At 44.5% G+C, this 23,835-nt stretch overlaps 3 protein-coding genes across 4 annotated transcripts in view; all 3 read right to left on the bottom strand.

The window, feature by feature from the left end:
• Window positions 1–7,579, bottom strand: part of ccdc69 (coiled-coil domain containing 69) — a 12,529-nt gene extending 4,950 nt beyond the window's left edge. Inside the window, exons 1-4 of the mRNA XM_058649416.1 lie at window positions 7,404–7,579; window positions 4,057–4,120; window positions 2,594–2,775; window positions 2,168–2,255 (exon numbers count right to left, since the gene is read on the bottom strand). Coding sequence (XP_058505399.1) covers window positions 2,168–2,255; window positions 2,594–2,775; window positions 4,057–4,120; window positions 7,404–7,430 — 361 coding nt within the window. The 5' untranslated portion in view covers window positions 7,431–7,579. The remainder of the gene's footprint in view (window positions 1–2,167; window positions 2,256–2,593; window positions 2,776–4,056; window positions 4,121–7,403) is intronic.
• Window positions 7,580–9,227: 1,648 nt separating this feature from the next.
• ltc4s (leukotriene C4 synthase) lies at window positions 9,228–10,776 on the bottom strand. Its single transcript, XM_058649419.1, has 5 exons — window positions 10,651–10,776; window positions 10,170–10,269; window positions 9,703–9,773; window positions 9,543–9,624; window positions 9,228–9,461 (listed from the first exon to the last, which is right to left on the bottom strand). Exons 1-5 carry the CDS (start codon window positions 10,706–10,708, stop codon window positions 9,320–9,322), a joined length of 453 nt encoding a protein of 150 aa, XP_058505402.1. The 5' UTR covers window positions 10,709–10,776; the 3' UTR covers window positions 9,228–9,319.
• A 2,106-nt stretch (window positions 10,777–12,882) lies between these two features.
• On the bottom strand, window positions 12,883–23,534 carry maml1 (mastermind-like transcriptional coactivator 1). Of its 2 annotated transcripts, none has more exons than XM_058649410.1 (6): window positions 23,161–23,534; window positions 21,183–21,714; window positions 16,624–18,000; window positions 15,738–15,983; window positions 15,129–15,243; window positions 12,883–14,638 (listed from the first exon to the last, which is right to left on the bottom strand). In XM_058649410.1, exons 2-6 carry the CDS (start codon window positions 21,534–21,536, stop codon window positions 13,620–13,622), a joined length of 3,111 nt encoding a protein of 1,036 aa, XP_058505393.1. In that variant the 5' UTR covers window positions 21,537–21,714; window positions 23,161–23,534; the 3' UTR covers window positions 12,883–13,619. The 2 variants fall into 2 exon arrangements, with proteins under 2 accessions (XP_058505393.1, XP_058505394.1); XM_058649411.1 differs by having other exon boundaries at window positions 21,183–21,504.
• Between the last annotated feature and the right edge of the window lie 301 nt (window positions 23,535–23,835).

The raw sequence follows: 23,835 nt of genomic DNA, 5'->3' as shown, positions 1-23,835 counted from the left end.
TAACGTTCATGTGTTCATATAACGTCCGTGTGTTCATATAACGTTCATGTGTTCATATAACATTCATAATGTTCGTGTGTTCATATAAGGTTCGTGTGTTCATATAACGTTCATGTGTTCATATAACGTCCGTGTGTTCATATAACGTTCATGTGTTCATATAACATTCATAATGTTCGTGTGTTCATATAACTTTCATGTGTTCATATAACGTCCGTGTGTTCATATAACGTTCATGTGTTCATAAAACGTTCATGTGTTCATATAACATTCATAATGTTCGTGTGTTCATATAACGTTCATGTGTTCATATAACTTTCATGTGTTCATATAACGTCCGTGTGTTCATATAACGTTCATGTGTTCATATAACGTTCATATCACGTCCGTGTGTTCATATAACATTCATATCACGTCTGTGTGTTCATATAACGTTCATGTGTTCATATAACGTCCGTGTGTTCATATAACGTCCGTGTGTTCATATAATGTCCGTGTGTTCATATAACATTCATAATGTTCGTGTGTTCATATAAAGTTCATGTGTTCATATAACATTCATGTGTTCATATAACGTTCATGTGTTCATATAACATTCATAATGTTTGTGCGTTCATATAAAGTTTGTGTGTTCATATAACGTTCATGTGTTCATATAACCTCCGTGTGTTCATATAACATTCATATCACATCTATGTGTTCATATAACGTTCATGTGTTCATATAACGTCCGTGTGTTCATATAACGTTCATGTGTTCATATAACATTCATAATGTTCGTGTGTTCATATAAAGTTTGTGTGTTCATATAACGTCTGTGTGTTCATATAACGTTCATGTGTTCATATAACGTTCATATCACGTCCGTGTGTTCATATAACATTCATATCACGTCTGTGTGTTCATATAACGTTCATGTGTTCATATAACGTCCGTGTGTTCATATAACGTCCGTGTGTTCATATAATGTCCGTGTGTTCATATAACGTTCATGTGTTCATATAACATTCATAATGTTCGTGTGTTCATATAAAGTTCATGTGTTCATATAACATTCATGTGTTCATATAACGTTCATGTGTTCATATAACATTCATAATGTTTGTGCGTTCATATAAAGTTTGTGTGTTCATATAACGTTCATGTGTTCATATAACGTCCGTGTGTTCATATAACGTTCATGTGTTCATATAACATTCATAATGTTCGTGTGTTCATATAAGGTTCGTGTGTTCATATAACGTTCATGTGTTCATATAACGTCCGTGTGTTCATATAACGTTCATGTGTTCATATAACATTCATAACGTCCGTGTGTTCATATAACGTTCATGTGTTCATAAAACGTTCATGTGTTCATATAACATTCATAATGTTCGTGTGTTCATATAACGTTCATGTGTTCATATAACTTTCATGTGTTCATATAACGTCCGTGTGTTCATATAACGTTCATGTGTTCATAAAACGTTCATGTGTTCATATAACATTCATAATGTTCGTGTGTTCATATAACGTTCATGTGTTCATATAACGTCCGTGTGTTCATATAACGTTCATGTGTTCATATAACATTCATAATGTTCGTGTGTTCATATAACTTTCATGTGTTCATATAACGTCCGTGTGTTCATATAACGTTCATGTGTTCATAAAACGTTCATGTGTTCATATAACATTCATAATGTTCGTGTGTTCATATAACTTTCATGTGTTCATATAACGTCCGTGTGTTCATATAACGTTCATGTGTTCATAAAACGTTCATGTGTTCATATAACATTCATAATGTTCGTGTGTTCATATAACGTTCATGTGTTCATATAACGTCCGTGTGTTCATATAACGTTCATGTGTTCATATAACGTTCATGTGTTCATATAACGTTCATGTGTTCATATAACGTCTGTGTGTTCATATAACGTTCATGTGTTCATATCACGTCTGTGTGTTCATATAACGTTCATGTGTTCATATAACGTCCGTGTGTTCATATAACTTTCATGTGTTCATGTTTAATAACTGAACACTAGTATCTGTCGTTCACTAAATCTGTTTCATCAGCTCCACTATAATTAGCCTGTTAGCGCTGAGCTAACAGGCTAATTATAGAAAACATAGACTCATTCAGTGTGTGTGTGTGTGTGCGTGTGCGTGTGCGTGTTACCGTCCACGTGTCTCTCATGTTCCTCGGTCACAGTCTGACTTGTGTGTTCGTGCAGAACGTTTAAATCGGCCGTCGTCTCCGTTTTGACCTGTAAAAATGTTTAAAGATAATAAAGTAAAGTCTTCAAAGATCCTCACGAGAGACGAGGAGACACAGGATCATGATAATAACATGATAATAACATGATAATAACATGATAATAACACACAGACTGCAGACGTCACATGACCCACAGACGCTGCACAGCTGCTGTCTATGAATAACCTGTGAAGTGACCTTCATCATCATCATCATCATCATCATCATACGAGAGTGACACTGTGAGAAACTCTTCAGTCTGGTTCAGTCATTAATAACTCACTACATAACTAACAACTAACCGACCCATCATCGACTAACCGACCCACAGGTGAACCGGTGACTCACCTTGTCGAGGATGCCCAGGACGAGGGTGCACACGTCTTCGTCGGCGTGGTCTTTGAGAAGCTCCGCCCTCTCCGGGTTCCCATTGGCCGAGAGCACCTCCTTTAAAATCCTCAGCTGCCACTCAAAGCGTTCCAGCTGCTTCTCCAGACAAACATCTGCCTGCTCTGCCGACGCCCCTTTACCTGCAAAACATCCATCAATCAATCAATCAATCAGTCATATTGATTATTCACTCATCGCATAGAGATTCTTTGATTCTTTAGTTTATTGTGTTTCTTCAGGTGATGAAGGGTTAACAAAGAAACTGTACAAAGACATGATGTCATCGCCATGGAGACAAAACACACACACACAGGAAGTTTTTCTGACTGTAATTCAATTTCAGCTGTCAGTGACATCATCGACATGTAGAAACATGATCACACACACACACAGTGACACAAACACACACACACACACACACAGTGGAATTCAAACAAGTGAAAACACAGTGAGAGAAAAACAAACTCTTTCATCATCAGGTCACGTGACCAGTGTTAGGAACGTGGAAATGATGATATGCTACGATATTTAAGTCACAATATTTAAGTCACGCTACGATATTTAAGTCACAATATTATCACGATATTTAAGTCACAATATTTAAGTCACGATATTATCACGATTTTTAAGTCATGCTATGATATTTAAGTCACGATATTTAAGTCACGCTACGATATTTAAGTTACGATATTATCACGATATTTAAGTCACAATATTTAAGTCACGATATTATCACGATTTTTAAGTCATGCTATGATATTTAAGTCACGATATTTAAGTCACGCTACGATGTTTAAGTTACGATATTATCACGATATTTAAGTCACAATATTTAAGTCACGATATTTAAGTCACAATATTTAAGTCACGATATTATCACGATTTTTAAGTCATGCTATGATATTTAAGTCACGATATTATCACGATATTTAAGTCACGCTACGATATTTAAGTTACGATATTATCACGATATTTAAGTGACAATATTTAAGTCACGCTACGATTTTTAAGTCACAATATTATCACGATATTTAAGTCACGATATTATCACAATATTTAAGTCACGATATTATCACAATATTTAAGTCATGCTACGATATGAATGAACTTATTCTAATGATTCAGTTTCACCGAGAACAACTGCTTTACAAGTCACTAGATGTGTTTGTACCGCGGAGAAAACCACGTCACGTGCTGTGATGACTCCGCCCACATGTAGGAGGAGCTATGAAGTCATGGAAAACAACGTGAGCGAAGCTGAAGCGAGTCGAGTCGAGCGGGAACTAGAACAGAGACAAATCTATGTAAACGTGAGTTTGGCATCTGAATGAGCTGAAGAATGAAAAAGGAAACAGGAAGTGATGAGGGTGAGAACACACACACACACACACACACACACACACACACACTCACTCTCTCACCTCCGTCATCTCGGCTGCTCTTGTCTTTCTGGCTCTTCTCTCCTTTCTTGCCTTTGCTTTTCTTCTGATAACGACAGGAAGAGAAGAAGAAAAACATGGAAAGTTTCAGAGATCATCCTCTCACGATGGAGCAGCCACATGTGAATAATCTCAGATTAAAATTGAACTTAATCCATGTTAATCCAGTGGTTTCACTCTCTCACACCAAAGTCCTCAGAGAGAAAACCAGTGATTTGAGCTGCTTTTTTCTCTGTGGGCTTTGGTGTGGGAGAGTGAGTGGATTACAAAGTGACACAAACTTCAGGTTCATGTTGACACGTCTGTACTGAATGATCTCGTCAGCACACACACACACACACACACACACACACACACACACATAAGTGCACCAAGACCAAACACATGGCAATGGTTAGTGTGTTGCATCACAGCCACTCATTTTTCAAGCAGGAGCCAAACAATCACACCCCGGCACACACACACACACACACACACGCACACACACAGACACACACACACACACACACTCTGTATAAACACACATAAACGTGACTGTGACTGTATTCCACCTCAGAGCTGAAACAATAAATCTGTGAGGGTTAAACACGGGACGACGTCAGAGCAGCTGAAGCTCAGCAGCGTGTCTTCGTCGCGGCCGTGTGTTTCACAGCTTTAGGAGGAGGAGGAGGAGGAAGAGGAGGAGGAGGAGCATGTGTTCCATTAGGCCTCACAGGGGCCCTCACTTTTAAAAAGGCAGTAAATCAGACTCCTCTGGTGTGTTTGTTCAGCACTCGAGTCTCCACAGAGAAACCGCTGCGGCTCGTTTCACCGTCAAGTTTCCGCAGATGTTTCACAGGCGAACATAAATCGTCCCATTGGTTCAAACTGCGGTGGGAGGAGCCCAGGGAGCAGCAGGTTTCCTGCACCAAAGCCCACAGAGGAAACCAGCGACTTTAGCTGCTGCTCCTCTGCTGCCTCGTGTGGTCACTCTGTGTCACTGACGTCAATCTGAACAAAGGACTTTTAATGCCCACACATGCACACTATGTGTGTGTATATAAATATATCTATATATCTATATAAATATATATATCTATATATATATAGATATATATATATATCTATATATAAATATATATATATATATATATAGATATACAGTATGATAACATCAGCTGCTTCCACTTTGACACAGAGACTGATTGTGAGTGGATTCAGCCTGAAAACCTTCACACGTTATTGTGACATGAACGTGTGATGGTTCTTATTCCAGAGGTCAGAGGTCACCTGTTTGTAGCGATGATGTGTCATCTCCAAACTCTCTCACACCAAAGTCCAAATATCACGAGTGGTTTAAGAGGCTAAAATCAATCTTTTACACATCACACTCAACTTCATAGAGAAAATCACTGATTTCATCACACAAACAAGTTCTGATCAGTGACACAAAGTGACCACACGAGGCAGCAGAGGAGCAGCAGCAGCTAAAATCACTGGTTTTCTCTGTGGACTTTGGTGTGGGAGAGTGAGTGGTTTACAAACGTGTGTCTGAAAGTGAGTTAAAGAGCATGTGACGTAGCATCGTCGACTTAAAGTGAGTGTTTAACATTAAAGAGGCTTTCATGTGTTATTTTCTCGCGTCATCGCTCAGAGCCACACCTTGAAAACACCTGAACTGTTCCTTTAAACGCGGGTGTCATGCTGAACTAACGAGGATTAGCCTCGTTGATCCTCTCTCTCTGTGATCAGTGTTTATTCGGAGCTTATCAAAGATTTACTGCTTGTGTAACCGCTCGTGGAAACTGTGGCCTCCTGCTCTCGTGCTAAGCTAACGTGACGAGTGAAGTGTGAGGAGATATTTTAGTTTGTGTGAGTGCGTCATCAAAAAACAAACACCATCCTGCTGTAAGCCCCGCCCCCAGAGTCATCATACGATATGAGACACGATGCGATATTATTACAATACTTAAGTCACAGCGTGAAATTATCATGATTCAAAATTATCACGATACTTTAGTCACGGTACGATATTATCACGATACTTTAGTCACGGTACGGTACTATCACGATACTGTAGTCACGGTACGATACTATCACGATACTTTAGTCACGGTACGATATTATCACGATACTTTAGTCACGGTAGGATATTATCACGATACTTTAGTCACGGTACGATATTATCACGGTACTTTGGTCATGGTACGATACTATCACGATACTTTATTCACAGTACAATATTATCACGATACTTTAGTCACGGTACGATATTATCACGATACTTTAGTTACGGTACAATATTATCACGGTACTTTAGTCACGGTACGAGACTATCACAATACTTTATTCACAGTACGATACTATCACGATACTTTAGTCACGGTACGATATTATCACGATACTTTAGTCACGGTACAATATTATCACGATACTTTAGTCACGGTACAATATTATCACGATACTTTAGTCACGGTACAATATTATCACGATAGTTTAATCATGGTACGATATTATCACGATACTTTAGTCACGGTACAATAATATCACGATACTTAAGACGCGATGCGGATACAATACGATACCATCACAATATAATAACATTATCCCGATAATATGGAATGCAATGTCGGGATTGGTTAGGTTGCTCAGAGTTCTGGCGACAAAAAGAACGCATCATAACATTAGCTGTTGCTGGTTCAAAACACTGTTAGCATCACTTTTAACGTACGAGCTAAATGATCACGTAGACAACAGCGACAAAAAAGTCTGCCCCTGGTGGTGAGGTAAGATTAGGTTAGGTTTCAACATCAAATTATTAATAAATATCAACGTGACAATTGATGTATGTCAGTATTGATCAGCTGTTTCCTGTTTGTAATGTAACCAGTGGCCTGTAGGTGGCGCAGTGGAGGCAGCGACTTTTTATGACAATAGAAGCCTCTTTAAAGATGGAAAATCGTAGCTAAACAAGATTAATCGTGTTGATGTCAAAGTGTTAGTATTTTATGGATGAATTAAGATCAAAGAGAAACACATGTCAGCGATAACAAACCGCGGTTTTTATGACAAACTGATTAGAAACACATGTGGAGACAAACAAAAGTCACGCTGTTAGCGCAACTTTAACATTTGTGAAAACCAAACGAAGAAGAAGAAAAGAAGAAGAAAAGAAGAAGAAAAGAAGAAGAAAAGCAGAAGTCGCAGCTCGAGCCTCTGACGAGCGGAGGCTCCGCGCGTTCAGCGGCCGAGCAGCAGCTGCCGCCGCCGGCCGCTCACTCCCGACAACCCCCGCCGCCTTCAGCCGGTTCTCCCGGGACTTTTTTGTGTTTTTTCGTGTTCGTACCGACCTTCACTTGACTGTGGCTGCAGCCCATCCTCCTCCTCCTCCACCTCCTCAGTCCGTGTGAAGCCGCGCAGACTCTGCTTCCGCTCCTTCTTCACCTCTTTATTCTCCGTCTTTTCTTTCTCTGTTGACAACTTTTCAAACTCTCAAAGAAAAAGTCCGTGAACGCACCGCTGCTGCCGCCGGTCACAGGGAGGGGCGTGGCTTATCCCTGCTGCAGTCACGGACTGCAGGATTTATTGAACATCAGGCTGCAGGTTCACTTCACATTTTTATAAATATATATACATGGAATAACTTTAAATACACATTTAAATAGTTAAATTACCATCATTATATTTTATTGTGTAAAGAAATAGGGCAGAATATTAACCTATTTATTGTTAATTCTGCCTCTGACCAAAGCCCATAGAGAAAATCACTGATTTTAACATCACACACACACACAGCTGCCTCCATCACTAACTTCAAATGTCTTGTTTTGTCAATTCGGCTTTAAAAATCCTTTGTTCAGATTAACCTCAGTGACACAAAGTGACCACACGAGGCAGCAGAGGAGCAGCAGCTGAAATCACTGATTTTCTCTGTGGACTTTGGTGTGGGAGAGTGAGCGACCACTGATCAAAGTTTTGTTAAAGTTTAATTTATTGACTTAATTCACAGAAACATGAATTAAATTCAATTGTAATCTGTAATCATTCAAAATGTCTGCCGCTCTGAACTGATGTTTATCAGCTGTTGAGTTTTTATGAGTGAAACTCGTCACACACACACACACACACACACACACACACACACACACTAAACTAAGTCTCATCACTAACCTTAACCAAAACCACAATTCACATCTTACTCAGAAATGAGGTTCTGCTTCACTGGGACCAGGTTTTGGTCTCCATGAGGACGACTGGTCCTGACAAGGTCAGTGTTTATGACAGACAACACACACACACACACACACACACTTCACTCAGGTATGTTCTGTATGCTCAAACACTCACACCCTTTTCTTTATGACCACACACACACACACACACACACACACACACACACAGGGGGAATGTGTGTTAGTTCTATTAATAGTTCTTTGTGTCACAGATCATGTGACCTGACATGTTTAATCTGCTCTAAAACAACACTGTGTGTGTGTGTGTGTGTGTGTGTGTGTGAACAGTTCAGCTGAAGAAAAATAAATCAATAAAATGTGTTGTTTTTCCTTCTTTGTTTTTGAGTGTGAACAGAACCTGAACGCATCATCTGAGGATGCGCTGGTGTCACTGCGCCCCCTGCTGCTCAAACAGCCACAGTGACACAGTTTGGATAAATAAATCTATAATATACATATAAACACAGTTTTATTTATTATATACTGTACGTTTACATTTAAAACTAAAATTTAAAACACGTTTAAATTAAAGGTGTTTCATTTTTTTCAGCAATACAATTGACGAATGTTGTCATTTATTTCTGTTAAATAGTTTTTATGATTACTTATTTATTTTTCATAAACAAAGTTCTAAATGTCTCATTTAAAGTCAAATAATGAAAATAATAAAAAAAAGTATGAAAGTATGTTTGAAAAAAAGGTGGCAAACGTTCAGAGTTCATTTCCTGTTTTCAGTTTTAAAAAAACATTAACAAATAAAAAAGTAAAAAAAAAACAGGATCAAAAGTTTACAAAAAATGAAGAAAATCTGAACTTTTTTCTCTTTCTGGTGGAAAATTATAATTTTGTTCACAATAAAATAAAATGGAAACTTATTTTGAAAACAGGAAGTAGAAAATAAATCAATGGATTCAATGGATACATAATACAATGGACGTCAAGAAAATAATGTAATTTTTTTTAAATATAAAGAAAAGAAAGAAAAACCAGATCAATCCATGATCCACGACCTCTGACCCCCAGCTTCTTCAGGGTCAGACGAGGTGGAGGGCGGAGCCGAGCTCGTGCAGGACGTCCACGTTCAGGTGAACGCGGCAGAACGAGAGGACGACGCCGAGACACGAGAGAGCGATGAGAGTCCAGAGGACGCGAGCGCTGAAATACAGAGGAGCCAGGCTGAGGAGACAAGAGGTCAAAGGTCAAATCACGCCACTCTGCCAAGGCTGGCGTGTTCGATTGACAGGCGGCGCCCCCTACCGTCCAAGTGACGACTGTGAATATCCACGAAAATAAAGGAAACGTCCGTATAAATAAAGAAGACCGCAGAGGGACGAGAGCGCTGTGGGGGGGGGGGGGGGGAGAGGGTTACACACCTGTGTGTGTGAGACAGTGTGTGTGTGTGTGTGTGAGATATCACCTTGGCTGAGGAAGACTCCAGACGTCCACAGCAGAATGATGAAGATGGGGAAATACTCGGAGCAGTTTGCTCTGAACACACACACACACACACACACACACACAATGACACAGGGCGGCCTGTAGGGGGCGTCAGCAGCAACAACGCTGAGTCAAATCATTTTTCCATGTGATTCCACAAAGTAAAAGGTCAAAAGGTCGTGACTGTGTGACTCACAGTTAAACTGCAGTTACCCGTTCACCCACTAGATGGCGACATTGACCACATAGTTACTGAGTGATGACGATGGTTACATTTAACTTCATCTCTGTTTGTGTCATTATTAAAGATTTAGAATTATGTGTATAATGTTTACGTTTACTGTAGGACCACACACACACACACACACACACTCATTAAGAGCGTTTATGTTTATGTACGTGTTTATAAAAAGACTTTCATGTCAATCATGTTCATCTGAAACTCACTGAGCTCTGAAGATCCTGTCAAACTCCGGCGGGCCGCTGGTGGCAGGGGGCGACACTGAGTACTTCCTCCTCGCATAAATAACCTGCAGAGAGAAATAAGCTGCGCACGCACGCGCACACACACATTGGGGACATTGTATTGACTTACATTCATTTCCTGGAGACTTACTCTAACCCTAACCACAATTACTATTGGCCCAATCCTAATCCTAATCCTAACCTCAACCTAACCTTAAAACATGTCTTCATTTTAAAATGTAGGCATTTACGTTGTGGGGACTTGATTTTTGTCCCCACAAGGAAACAAGTCCCCATAATGTCAGTGTGTAAACAGTTTTAGGTCCCCACAACATTAGTAATACCTGGACACACACACACACACACACACACACACACACAATAAAATGAAAATAAACTTAGAGAAACCTCAAAATAAAAACACAAGTTCCCTACATCCCAGCATGCTTTGCTTCTCTCCTACCTTGCTCCAGGACAGCGAGCACGGTGACGGCGGCGAGGACGACTGTGTCGTCCAACATCTCTGCAGAGAGACGAGTCAGACTCACAGGTGAGACACAGGTGAGACACAGACTCACAGGTGAGACACAGGTGAGACACAGACTCACAGGTGAGACACAGGTGAGACACAGACTCACAGGTGAGACACAGGTGAGACACAGACTCACAGGTGAGACACAGGTGAGACACAGACTCACAGGTGAGACACAGGTGAGACACAGACTCACAGGTGAGACACAGACGCACAGGTGAGACACAGACTCACAGGTGAGACAGAGCCACACCAGCAGGAAGCACGCATACATACACACACCTGCAGGGGGGCGGGGCCACAACACAGTCACTATTAACCAGTTGGATTACTGTGACACACACGCACACACACACACACACACACAGCTGCCTCCATCACTAAGTTCAAATGTTATTTTGTCACTTGTGTTTAAAATCCTTTGTTCAGATTGACGTCAGTGACACAAAGTGACCACACGAGGCAGCAGAGGAGCAGCAGCAGCTCCTGTGTCCCCACAGTTGTTTTCACAAGTCGTTCAATTACAGGAAAAGTTACGCATTTCATTCTAATTTATTCAGCCATCGTTTGGATTGTACTTATCCTCCACACCACATGGTGGCAGCGCTGCTCTGCTCGTGCACACAGATGTTGCAACAGTCTTAAACGAACGATTTTAAATAGAGATGAAGGTGAAAATCATTTCCTGTTTAATTTCACTAAAATGTCAAAGTTATTTCTCCAGATGTTTGTTTGATTTATTGATTTTCTCCTTGTGAAAAGTTAGAAATAAATGTGTAGTATATTGAGAGAGTGGTTATTTGAATGAAGGGATGATAATCTCTGTGACGCGTTGCTTTCATGGTTATTTAAATCCTGTGGAACAAACGCGTTTCCTGTTTGTGTCAGCTGACATTTATGAAAGAAACCCACAAACAAACAAGCACAAAGAGTTTGTTTCTAAAGAACTATATTTACATAATACTCTTGTTTTACAGAGAACCATATCAAAAGTATAAAATACTTACAAAACATCCGCAGCAATATATAAAAATAACTTCTATCTTCTCCTCGTCATCAGGAAAAAAGGTTTACATACAAAAAATAGATTTATACATTTACACAGGAGGCCGAGCGGGCGAGCGAGGCGAGGAAGACGTGACGTGTCCGCTCCGACGTACAGATCAATAACATTAGAACACATGAAATACATAACATGACACACAGGGGGCGTGTGTGTGTGTGTGTGTGTGTCTGGAGACGCTTAACAGTACAGTAGATAGAACGACCGGCTCACAGGTCCACCTTAAATCAGACAATCTGCCTTAAACCAGACGAGACATGGTCACAGGTCCGCCTTAAACCAGACGAGACATGGTCACAGGTCCGCCTTAAACCAGACGAGACATGGTCACAGGTCCGCCTTAAACCAGTCACGTTCACAGGTCCGCCTTAAATCAGTCACGTTCACAGGTCCACCTTAAATCAGTCACGGTCAAAGGTATGCCTTAAATCAGACACGCGGTCACATGTCCACCTTAAATCAGTCATGGTCACAGGTCCGCGGTCTGACTTACATCACGGTCACAAGTCCACATTACATCAGTCACAGGTCTGCCTTAAATCAGTCACAGTCGGGTCACAGGTCCACCTTAAATCAGTCACGGTCACAGGTCCGTGGTCCACCTTAAATCAGTCACGGTCACAGGTCCGCGGTCCACCTTAAATCAGTCACGGTCACAGGTCCGCCTTAAATCGGACGATGTCACAGGTCCGTCTTTAATCAGTCACGGTCACAGGTCCGCCTTAAATCGGTCACAGGTCCGCCTTAAATCAGTCACAGGTCTGCCTTAAATCAGTCACAGGTCCGCCTTAAATCCGACACGGTTTTCGGAGATTGTTTCTTTGTTAAAACAAAGTTCCCGTCTGTCACACTAGGCGGAGCCAAATCAAGCAATGATGTTAAAGTCACGTTTCCCGTTGATTTTGAGTGAACACATGAATCCGTATCAAAGCCGTGTTTGTGACGAGTAGCATCAGAGATACGAACTTAACATTTCAAAATAAAAGCTTTTAAGGGCACATTTCCACGTAAATGTTGCGACAGTTCGCTGTGTGGATCGGAATGTGAGGAGTTCGCAAACGCTGGACTGACGCAAAAACCTCGACTTCATATGAACGCAAACAAGAGGAAATGATCGCGACTCTCTGAAAACCTGCAACTTAACAACAAAAGTCAGTCGCGTCTGAGTACTTCCTGTCCTGTCAGTACTTCCTGTCTGTGGTCTGTCAGTACTTCCTGTCTGTGGTCTGTCAGTACTTCCTGTCTCTTTGTGTAACCGTGACCTCCTTGATAACAGACCATGTCAGTGTTTTTACTGAAACTGAAGAAGAAACATTCTTTACTTTGTTTCTTCTTTAGCGGTCGGCCATGATGAGTCAGCAGAATGTGCGCGTGTGGTGTTGCGACGTTAAATTAGTGTAACGTTTTTTAAACGGAGGCTGGTGTTTTCTGCTCGTCACAGGTTTCATTTATGACCATGACTTTTTTCCCCGGACTTTAGCGTCTCAGGCGGCGGCGGCAGAACTGTGCGACCTTGGCGTTGAACGCCTCGTCTTCTCTCGTGTGGCGGTTGTCGTGTTTTGTTCTTGTTTTTTCTCGCTGACTCGTTGAGAGTGTGACGTCATCTCAGCCAATCAGGGAGTTTGAAAACGACCACCGTGAGTTTATGAGACGCTCGGGGCCGTGAGCCGACACCTGCGCGCTAGCGTACACCGCCGCTGGACTGCTGCTCCTGTCCCGTTAGCAGGGTGACTAATGCTAACACAGAAGCGGTCTCTTCATGGCGAAGGAAGGCGGCGGCTCCGCCTCTGAGCTCAGCAGTGTTCAGGTGCTCCAGGTGCAGAGGGGGCGTGTCAGACTAATGGTGGTTGGCGAGCAGCTCGTCGAGGTCGGCCATCCACTCCTGCGTGCTCTGACCCTTCAGCAGCGAGTCCACCAGCTCGCTCTCGGCGGCGAAGCTCCCGGACGCCATGTTGTAACCGAAGGACACCTGCTGCTGCTGCTGACCGGCCGTCCTGCTCACCTGGTAACCTTGGTTACACTGCAGTCCCTGGCGACCGCTGCCCTGCGGCTGACCGAACGAGGCCAGCAGGATGGTCTGGTTCTGGTTGGCCTGTTGCTGCTGAGCCTGCTGATTGGTCATCGGTTGCCCCAGGCTCTGCGGGTTGGGTGGCACCCTCTGCTGGGCGGCCACCATGTTGGTCTGCATCATCTGCTGCCCGGGGTTCAGGCCCACCATCGGACGACCTACAGGATTAGAGACGAAGGGTGCGCCGCCCTGCGGCATCTTGGGAATGCGCGGCTGCTGCATGTGGAAGGCGTTGGGCGTGTTAGCGAAGGCGTTTGGCGGGAGGCCGGCGTTACTGGACGGCGGCTGGTTGGCGAGCTGCTGCTGCCAGGCGGCGCTCTGAGCACCGGGCATGTTGGCGGCCATGCTGTTCTGCATGGATCCCGGCATGCGAGCGGCAGCGGCGAGCTGCTGCTGTTTGAGCATAGCGGCGTTCGGCTGCGTCTTCAGGTGCTGCTGCTGCTGCTGCTGCTGAGCCAGCAGGTTCTGCCTGTAGGAGGCGCTCATGGCGCCCAGAGGCTGGCGCTGCAGACCCGGCTGCTGCTGCGGCGCCGCATGGTTAGCGTGAAGGTTCATGTTGTTATAAAGAACCTGCTGGACGTCCACGCCTCCGCTGCCCCCTCCACCACCACACGACGACAGGTTTATGTCGGGCTGACTCGCCCCTGGGGGAGGAGCTACGCCACCTGCCGGCCCACCGCCCTGACCCATGTTCATACCCATCATGCCTTGGTTCTGAGGGAACATACGCTGGGAGCCAGGGGCGGGGCCTCCCATGGAGCCGAGGCTGCCCATTGGCTGAGAGGATGCTGCAAAGAAACATACGACAAAGGTGACGATACATACGACACACTTCCTGTCAAATAAAACTTGCCCTTCAAAATAAAACCACACTTTTGTGACACTGCCAACATTTCTCAGACTGAAATACACGTTAAAAAAGTCTTTCAAAATAAAAAGATTTTTGTACAGTGACACAGAGCCTTTCAAAGTAAAATCCTCTTTCATAATAATTTATGATGGTTTTCTAGATGAATAGACGTTCTGTTAAACGAGTAAACGTTGTTTAGTTTTTTGACAAAGAGCAAGTGTGAACATGATGTGAGTCGGGATCAGCTGACACACACACACACACACACACACACAGAGTTATTTCCCAGTCAAATCAGTGGTGAACGTTCTTGACCAACTCACACACTGTTACCTTTGTCCTCAGCACAACAACAACAACCACCACCTGACCAGGTCTGAGCACACTATTATTACACATTTACTCCACTCTAACGTTCAGTGTTGTACCTGTAAACTGGTTGACTGGCTGCTGCGGGAACGGGTTCTGATTGGCCGGTTGTCCCGGCTGGTCCTGGTACTGTGGTGGAGGACGGGTCAGACGTCTCTGATGCTGCTGCTTCTCCTGCACAGACCAGAAACAGTACATTATCATTTATTGTGTATATGAATTTAAGTGTATATTAGAGTATTTAAATGTATTTAAAGTGTATATTAGAGTGTTTAAGTGTATATTACAGTATTTAAGTGTATATTAGAGTATTTAAGTGTATATTAGAGTATTTAAGTGTATATTAGAGTGTATTTAAGTGTATAGGTCACCCAAACTTTTCCTGACTCCAGAAAAAGGACCTGTGTGTGGCTTTAAATCCACATAAATGTCCTCTATCAGGATATAAAGTATCAAAGCAGACACATATTATTGATAAAAACACACATTTGATTCACATCCTGATATACATGTACGGGGGGATTTAATTTGATATCATTTAATGCAAATTAAATGATATAAAATTAAATCCCCCCGCTCTAATTTGAGGGTTACACTTTTGACACACAAGATGTGTCAAACAGCTCCCTCTGGTGATGAAGATGAGAAGTGTGAACGGTGTGACTCACCTGTTCAGCCATGAGCTGCTGCCTCTGCAGGTACTGCTGCTGCTGCTGCTGCTGCTGCTGCTGCTGCTGCTGCTTCAGCACCGCCGCTGCCACCGCCGCCTGGTTGCTCAGGTACGCCGCGTTGCCGTGGTTACCCGTCATGGCGCTGGCCCCCGGCGGGGCCACCATGCCGTTGTTTCCGGGCGCGGACGTCATGGTGTTGGCGGCGCCCGGGCCGTGTGGAGGAGCCGGGTAGTTGTTCTGCTCCTGTGACAGAGGGACAGGTGTGAGTGTTTCCACCAGGGGGCGATGCACAGGCTTTTCTTTCTATAACAATTAAGACCCTGAGGAAAATAATCTGTGAGCAACATAACACAAAACTAGTAACTACTTAAAGATGCAACAGTAATCCATCACTTTAACCCTTAATTATAATATAATGAACCATTTCTGTGACATATTTCACATGTCTTCTTTGATTTGGCCTGAAATAAGAACTGATATCATACTATAACAATAATAATTACTGCTGTTTTATATAATAAAGGGAACTTTCCTGAACACTGACTTGAGTCACAGGAGGACTTCTTTATTTATGCTGCTTCCTGCTGTGCTGGAGATGCAACTTTATTTTAACCCGGAAGAGTCCTCAGCCACTTGTAGCGCCCCCGAGAGGATGGAGAGCGACATTACAGTGTTCAACAGTTAAGGAAGTTAAATAAGTTTGAAGTGTGTGTGTGTGTGTGTGTGTGTGTGTGTGTGTGTGTGTGTGGGGTAAGAGAGTAAAGTGCAGCAGGAACACAGCAGCAGCAGCAGCAGCTATATTTAAGAGAGAGAATATGAAAGGATGCTCTGTCTGCCTCTCTGTGTGTGTGTGTGTGTGTGTGTGTGTGTGTGTGCGTCTCACCTGTGTGTGCGTCATGTGTTGTCTGAAGTTCATGTTGTTGTTGTTGTTCTTCTGTTGTTTGATTTGTTGTTGTTGTCTCAGCAACGTCAGCAACGCCGCCTTGTTCTGACTCTGCGTGTTGGGCAGCGGCCTTGGCGGCCCTGGCCCCGCCTCAAAGTGCGACAGGGGTTTGGTGTTGTTGTAGTTCAGTGTGTTGGGCGGAGCCTGGGCCCCGGGGGTTGGCGGGTGGTTGAGGGGTGGTCCTGAAGGGGCGTGTCCCATCATGTTGGCGTGTGCGCCGGGCGGCGGCAGGTAGGCTCCGGGCGCCGCCTTTGGTGAGCCTTTGTTGGGCGGAGCCGGCATCAGCAGTTGCTGCTGCTTCTGAGCGCCGGGGTTAAAGTCCTGCGGGTACAAGGAGGGGCTCGTGGGCTTGTCCAGACCAAACGCGCCCCCTAGTGGGCTCTGGGAGGTGTTGGCCATCTGGGGCCAGGGCGGGGCATGGGAGTGTGGCCCCTGCGTGTGGAACTTGGCCCCCGGCTGTGGCGGTTTGTGCTGCATCTGTCCGTGGCGGTGCTGCGCCCTCTGCTGCTGCGCCGCCAGCTGCTGCAGCTGCTGCGCCGGGGACAGGTCTTTGGGCCCCGGAGGCCCCGGAGGGAGGTGGTGGTTGGGCGGAGGCTGAAGCTGCCGTGGGGGAGGAGCCGGCTGTGATGGTGGGAGAGCCGGAGAGGAGGCGGAGGAGGCGGTGACGGGGGAGTTGTTGGGGTGAGGAGCAGGCGGCGGTCCAGACGAGGTGGACCTGACGTGGGGGGACCCGGTGCGAGAGTCCTGCTCGAAAGCAACCGAGGCCGGGGAGAACTCCGTCTTCACCGTGGACAGGTCGGGAGGAAGTAGACCCTGAGAGGACCCTCCTCCTCCCACTGACCCCCCACCGCCGCCCGGCGTGGGCGCCAGCTCCAGCGGGTCTTTGCGGTCCTCGAAGCCGTCGTTGAGGATGTCCTGGATGTCCTCGTAGGCCACGGTGCAGTTCAGCTCCTCCATCAGCTCCGTCCACTCCTGCTCGTTCAGGTTGAAGTCAGGGAACAGGTTGTTGTTCCCGCCTCCCGACGGCGGCGCGATGGGCAGGATGTCGTCCGGCTCCTGCTTCATCTCCTTCCGATGGAAGTCCAGACCCGGCACCTCGCCGCCTCCGTCCGTGGACTCGGCCTTGAGCCCGTGAGTCCCATTAGAGCCGAGCGCGTCGGTGATACCCAGCTTGGAGTCCAGCGGGGAGCCGTGGGCGGTGCCGTTGTCCAGACACGCCTTCTTGTTGGGGGGGAACGCGTCGGTGAAGCCGTTGACCTGGTCTCTGCCCAGCGGAGACCCGGCGCTCTCCAGCTTCCTCTTCACCGTCTCCTGCAGCTGTGGACACAAGGACACGCAGAGTCTTTATCATCCAGAGACAAAACTGAGACAGGACACGATTCAACAAGGAAGTCACATGACCTGACCGAGCGTGTGCCACGACATGTGACCACTTTAGTTTTAAAGATCACTAAAAAGTGCTGGATCAATTTACTGCCAATCAAATGGGATTATTTCCAGTTTTTTATTGTGTAATCTGAGGACATAAGAGATTAACTGTGGCCTGACAGCAGGGGGCGCTGCAGCAGCAGCAGGAAGGACAGACACGACGATGCTGTGGTTTAACAAAGAGCTTCCACAGAATCTGCAGACTTCCTGTCACACACACACACACACAGTTTATAATCTGTATTACATGATCATTAATATTAACGTAATTAACACAATCTCGTGACTGCCTGTAATCTGATCCATGTTAGTGTACGTATTCAGATTACCTTTGTGGATGAAAACAGATTACTGGAGCAGATCAAATCAGATTACCTAACCAGATTAATTCAGTGGTTTTAATCAGATTGTTCGAGTTTATCTGACTCAGTTATTTTAGTCTAATAATCAAGATTATCTTGCTGGATAAAAACAGATTACAGAGGCAGTAAAAATCTGATTATTTCAGTGGGCACACTCAGATTATGGTGGTGAATGTATTCAGATTACTTCAATCAGACTGTGGTTTTGTTAACAGTGAGTTGATCCATCCAATAATAAGCCACAGTGGCCTCTGGGCTGGTGGAGCTAATTCATGACCGCGAGCTGTTCTCTGAATAAACAGGAGGATGATTAGCGGAACGCATGAATGAATGAATGAATGAATGAATGAATGAATGAATGAATGAATGAATGAATGATGCACATCAGAGCAGAAAAGCGTCTCAGAGTCTCAGTCAGAGCCGAGCGTCCAGACAGGAAGTGAGCAGAGCGGCGTCACAGAAGACGGCGATGATGTCCAAACACAAATATGCTGAGAATTTCCTGATTGGCTCGTGGACACGTCGGGTCAGAGAGAGTTCCTCTGAGCAGCTGCACAACTGTCCTCCTGTGTGTGTGTGTGTGTGTGTGTGTGTGTGTGTGTTCACCAGGTCAATAAACTCAACATGGTTGTTGTCATTTAACATATGAAAAACTACAGGTTTTTATTTAAATGTTACTGAAGTCACAGAGACTTTCTCAATGATTTCTTTGTTACGTGGAGCAAAGTGTGTGTGTGTGTGTGTGTGTGGAGAAATCAAACGTATTATGATGATGAAGATGAAGACCCTGCAGGCGTCACTATATATAATCTGTGTATGAACACACAGAGCAGCTTTGTGTTTGAAATACATTCAGTGTCACAGAGTCAACTGTCATGTGACTGCACCACCAGACAGACAGAGAGACAGACAGACAGACAGACAGGCAGGCAGAAGTGTTTGCCCTGAAGAAAAGAGAAACGTGACTCTTGGACCTGAAATACTGGTCTGACGGCTCCTGCTGGTTACCATGGTTACAAACTCTGTGTGTGTGTGTGGCAGAGAAGTTGATGTCGTTTAAACAGTTAAGACAGTCGAGTGTTTTTAATAATTAAACCTGCTTCATTGACTTTTCAGCTTCTTAAATGTGAATCTTTTTTATTTAAATATTAATATTTTAAATATTCTTCAGGTTTTTTTAGATAGAAAAATAAAACGATGCGATCGTGTTTATATACATACATAGATTCAGTTACTAACCCTAGGGGGAGCTTGAGAGCAAATCCCACTTTTAAGGGGGGAAATGTTTAGTTTTGGATGAATTTTAACTGTTTACAATACATTGGACAGTGAATAATTCAAAGCAGTTTGTGTGATTTTTCAGCTTCTTAAATGTGAACACGTTCTGGATTCTTGATGTGGATGAGATGAGTTTACTCTTGAGGGGAATGTTCAGAGGTCTCACTCTGCATATTTAACTGAATATCTTCACCGTGACTCATCGTGAAGCTCCAGCCACAAGAATCTTAACCATGTGACTGTGTGTGACTTTATCACAGTCTGACTCTTTTAAAACCATCACAAGCGTCTTTCATCAAACGTCTCGTTTTTGTCCACAAACCAAAGAAATCATTTTAGACGCTGAAAAATCACAGAACCCTGATTTTAACGTGAATTTATTCTGTGACTGACTCATTCATGTTCCCTGAAAATGAAAGATTCTTTACAATGAAACAATCTTTGATTCATTCTGTCACCGTCACTGTGAATTTATTAACGGAACATCAGGATTTGATTTGACTGAAGACGTGTGATGGAAGTGAAATGTGTTGTGGTACCGACCCGAACGCACAACTGTTTCAGAACCATCCTGAATACACATGTTACACACCTGTTACACACCTGTTGTACACCTGTTGTTACACACACGTGTTACACACACCTGTTACACGCACCTGTTACACACACACGTGTTACACATCTGTCCTGCTCTCTCCCACATTTTCCATTTCACCACCACCGGTCGAGGCAGATGAGACGTCTGAGAGCTTCGTCTCACTACGTCAAGAACCTTGAGATAATGATGTTGTGATTTGACACAAATTTGATTGGTTCAAAGTCACTGACCCAATGTTTCCATGACAACACAGTGATACAGAGTTTCCTCTGTCTTGTTTACACAAGATCAAACATTTACAGTTTCTCTACACTTTCATCACAGGGGATTTTTCTCCTTTGATGTGTGTGTGTGTGTGTGAGATGTTCATGCACAGGGATCATGTGATCATCAAAGATAAAAACAAACTCGTGGAATTCAGACTCTCGCATAAACTGACCGACACTAATTGAGTCATTTTCGTAACGAATCATCCTTTCATTCATTCATCTCCCTGCACGCACACACACACACACACACAAGTTTGATCGTGAAACGTCTCTCAGTTACTGCGACTCTTCGCCACATAAGAAAAAGACAAATCTACTTATTTGTGGTGCATTAATAACCAGAAGGTGGCACCAGAGTGGACTTTGTGTGTGTGTGTGTGTGTGTGTGTGTGTGTGTGTGATGAAACATACGAGGTTCCTTGAATGCATCTTGAAGCTCCCGCAGAAGTGCTGGACTCTACCGGGGTCTTTGAACGCATCTACCCTGCATTACTTTCACTTGGGTAGCATAGCTGTCAGGTCATGTGACAGACATGTGTGTGGGCGTGGCTCGCGTTCACTCACCGCGATCAGCGTGCTGTTCCGACTCTGCTCCGCCCCCGTCCCACCGCCGTCCACCATCTCTGCGCCGCCGCCGCCTCCTCCTCCCCCTCCCCCGGCGCCGCCCGGCGCTCTCTGCGCGGCCTGGTCGCCGCCGCTGGACTGGGACTGCCGGTGCTTGTTGGAGCGCTTGGCCTTGGCCTGCAGGCAGCGCTGATGCAGGGCGAAGGTCTGCTGCCTCTCCAGCTCCAGGCGCTCCAGCGTGGCCGTCTCGTAGCGACTCTCGCAGCTGTTGTGGTGCTGCCGGAAGAGCTCGATCCTGCGGCGGAGCCTCTCCATCACCGCGCTGTGTCGCGGTGTAACAAAATCCGCCATCATCAATACAGACTTGCAGTAAAACTCCCCGGCTCAGGTTTCGTCCATAAAATGCTGAATCTGGCTCTTTTTCACTGCGCGGGCGTCTATACACCCCCCTCGCCCTTTACAAAGACTCCAGTGCTGGCTCCATGGAGGCCACCTTTGTCTTGCTAATGGCCTTCAGTCACAGCGGCACTCACTGCCGGAGAGGAAAATGAAGGTTTCAGCCTCCTGCCTTTACACAGCACTGGTGATTCATACGGATATTTACAGACGGCAGAGCGCGTAGGGACGGGACGGTGCACGGTGTCGGCGCGCATCGCGACAGAGGTCACTCGCAGTAAGTGGATCTTTTGCAGTATCTGGATAATCGTGACATGTGTTAGTATTTCACAGTGTCTGGGCGACACGGCTTAAAAACACATTTTCCCTTTAAAAGGGTCAAAGTGCAACTTTTCAGCAAACTTTGCCCCAACTGTTTTTTATTTTATTTATTAAAAACAAATCCATTTATTGCCCAGAGTTACTTGAAAGCGCTGCCCAGCTCGCCAACATACAGTCCTTGTCATTTTGTTTTAGGAGCCACAAGGGGGCGCTGCATATTCCCAGTCATTTCAGGCCTCGTTTTATTCACCGTAACACTTCACTCCATGTTTTTGTAACTCTGCAAAAACATAAGCGACATATTCTGGTGACACTACAATGTGTTTGTAAGCAGGGACGAGCTCATGTGATGCTAAGTATGTTGTCGGTCTGAGAATGGTAAAAAGAATAAAGAAATAAATCATAAAAACTGGTGGGATGACGAAAAATAGACAATAAAATGTCACATAAAAGTATGTACTTGTCGTATATGTTACTTCTGCTTAAAAATAGCAGAATAATTATTACACAGTATGAACATTGAGGGTTTTTGTCCTCATTAGTAAATCTGCATACGAGTTTACAGAAAATGACATTGGAATATTTTGTGTAAATGTAGATTCTGGACCAACAATAGCTGTATTTAAGTGTTGAATGATCCCAATAATACTGTGAGTGAGAGTTCGTACCGTCCCATCCATACACGCGTCTGCCCTTTATTTATTATTAAAAAGAATATTGTGGATTTTATCAAACATGGCCAAAGGCAGCAGATACTTTTCTCTTTTTCACAACTGAAGACAAAAACAAGACAAAAAGACATTTAAACGTGCACAGACGGAGCTGTCTGACATCAAAACCAACTCTGGAGATGCTAAGTGAAGTTAGCACATTCCTGCACTCACTAGTCAAAGTTTAAGCGTCGAATATTCATTAAAAACTCTCTCGGCGGCTCCTTCTATCTGCTCGCGAGCGAGCTGACGGGACTCTAAACCCGCCGTTAGCTCCGTGTGTGTTTATACAAATGTTCCGTTACACAAAAGTCACACAAACTTCATCTGAAACTTAACATTTTTTACGTCGCTCAACTATTCACGTTTAGCTCGAGTGTGTAGCCAACGGGAGCTAACGGGAGCTAACGCTGCTGCACAAACTTGGCAGCGAATACTACGCGTTTGTTTTGGCCGATTTTCTTAAACACTTTGGCCCCAAAAACACACATTTGAGCAGACTACACACGGGACTACACGTACGTGTGAAGCGCGGATTAAAAAGCACTTACCGTGAAGCTGTAGCTGCTCTCCGCTCTCCTTAAAGCATCTGTCGAACAGCTGATGATCCTCCGCCTCCGTTAGCCGTTAGCCGCTAGCTGCTGCTAACGCTATGTTATGGCTAGCGTTCTCGGCTAGCGGGGTGGCTAGCGTGAAACATTTGAATAAAGCACCATGTTTTAACTGTGTTTCTCCCGGGTCGCCGGCGCGGATAAGCCTCCTCGTGTCCGGGCCAGAGTCTGGCCGTGTGCGGGCGGTGAGGACGAGGCTGCGCGGTGAGTGGAAACGCGGCTAACTCGCTGCTTCAGCGCCGCTTCTATTGTTTTCCAGCGGACCAGCAACTCCACGCCGCCATCTTGGGAACTTTCTCTTTTTTTCCATCGGAGACAGGAGGAATGCGCTCGCGCCCGCCCCGCCGACGACTGACAGCAGCAACAGCCAATGAGAACGCGACTACAGCGGTGACTGACAGGGGGCGAGCCAATCGGAGCGCAGATCCCGCCCACACGCCTCACAAAAGTGGCCGAATTTAGTTTGATTTAAATATTAGTATTATTTATTCATTTTTACGGAAGAGGATTAGGGCCACATGTGAGAACGCTTTTTGGAAACAAAATTAAATAAATAAAAAAAAAAAATAATTCTATTTTGTTATTTAATTTATTTGTTTATTTAAAATTTTGATT

This window comes from Solea solea, chromosome 14 (assembly GCF_958295425.1).
Source record: "Solea solea chromosome 14, fSolSol10.1, whole genome shotgun sequence".
Classification (NCBI taxonomy): domain Eukaryota; kingdom Metazoa; phylum Chordata; class Actinopteri; order Pleuronectiformes; family Soleidae; genus Solea; species Solea solea.
This window is presented reverse-complemented; position numbering and strand designations above follow the sequence as displayed.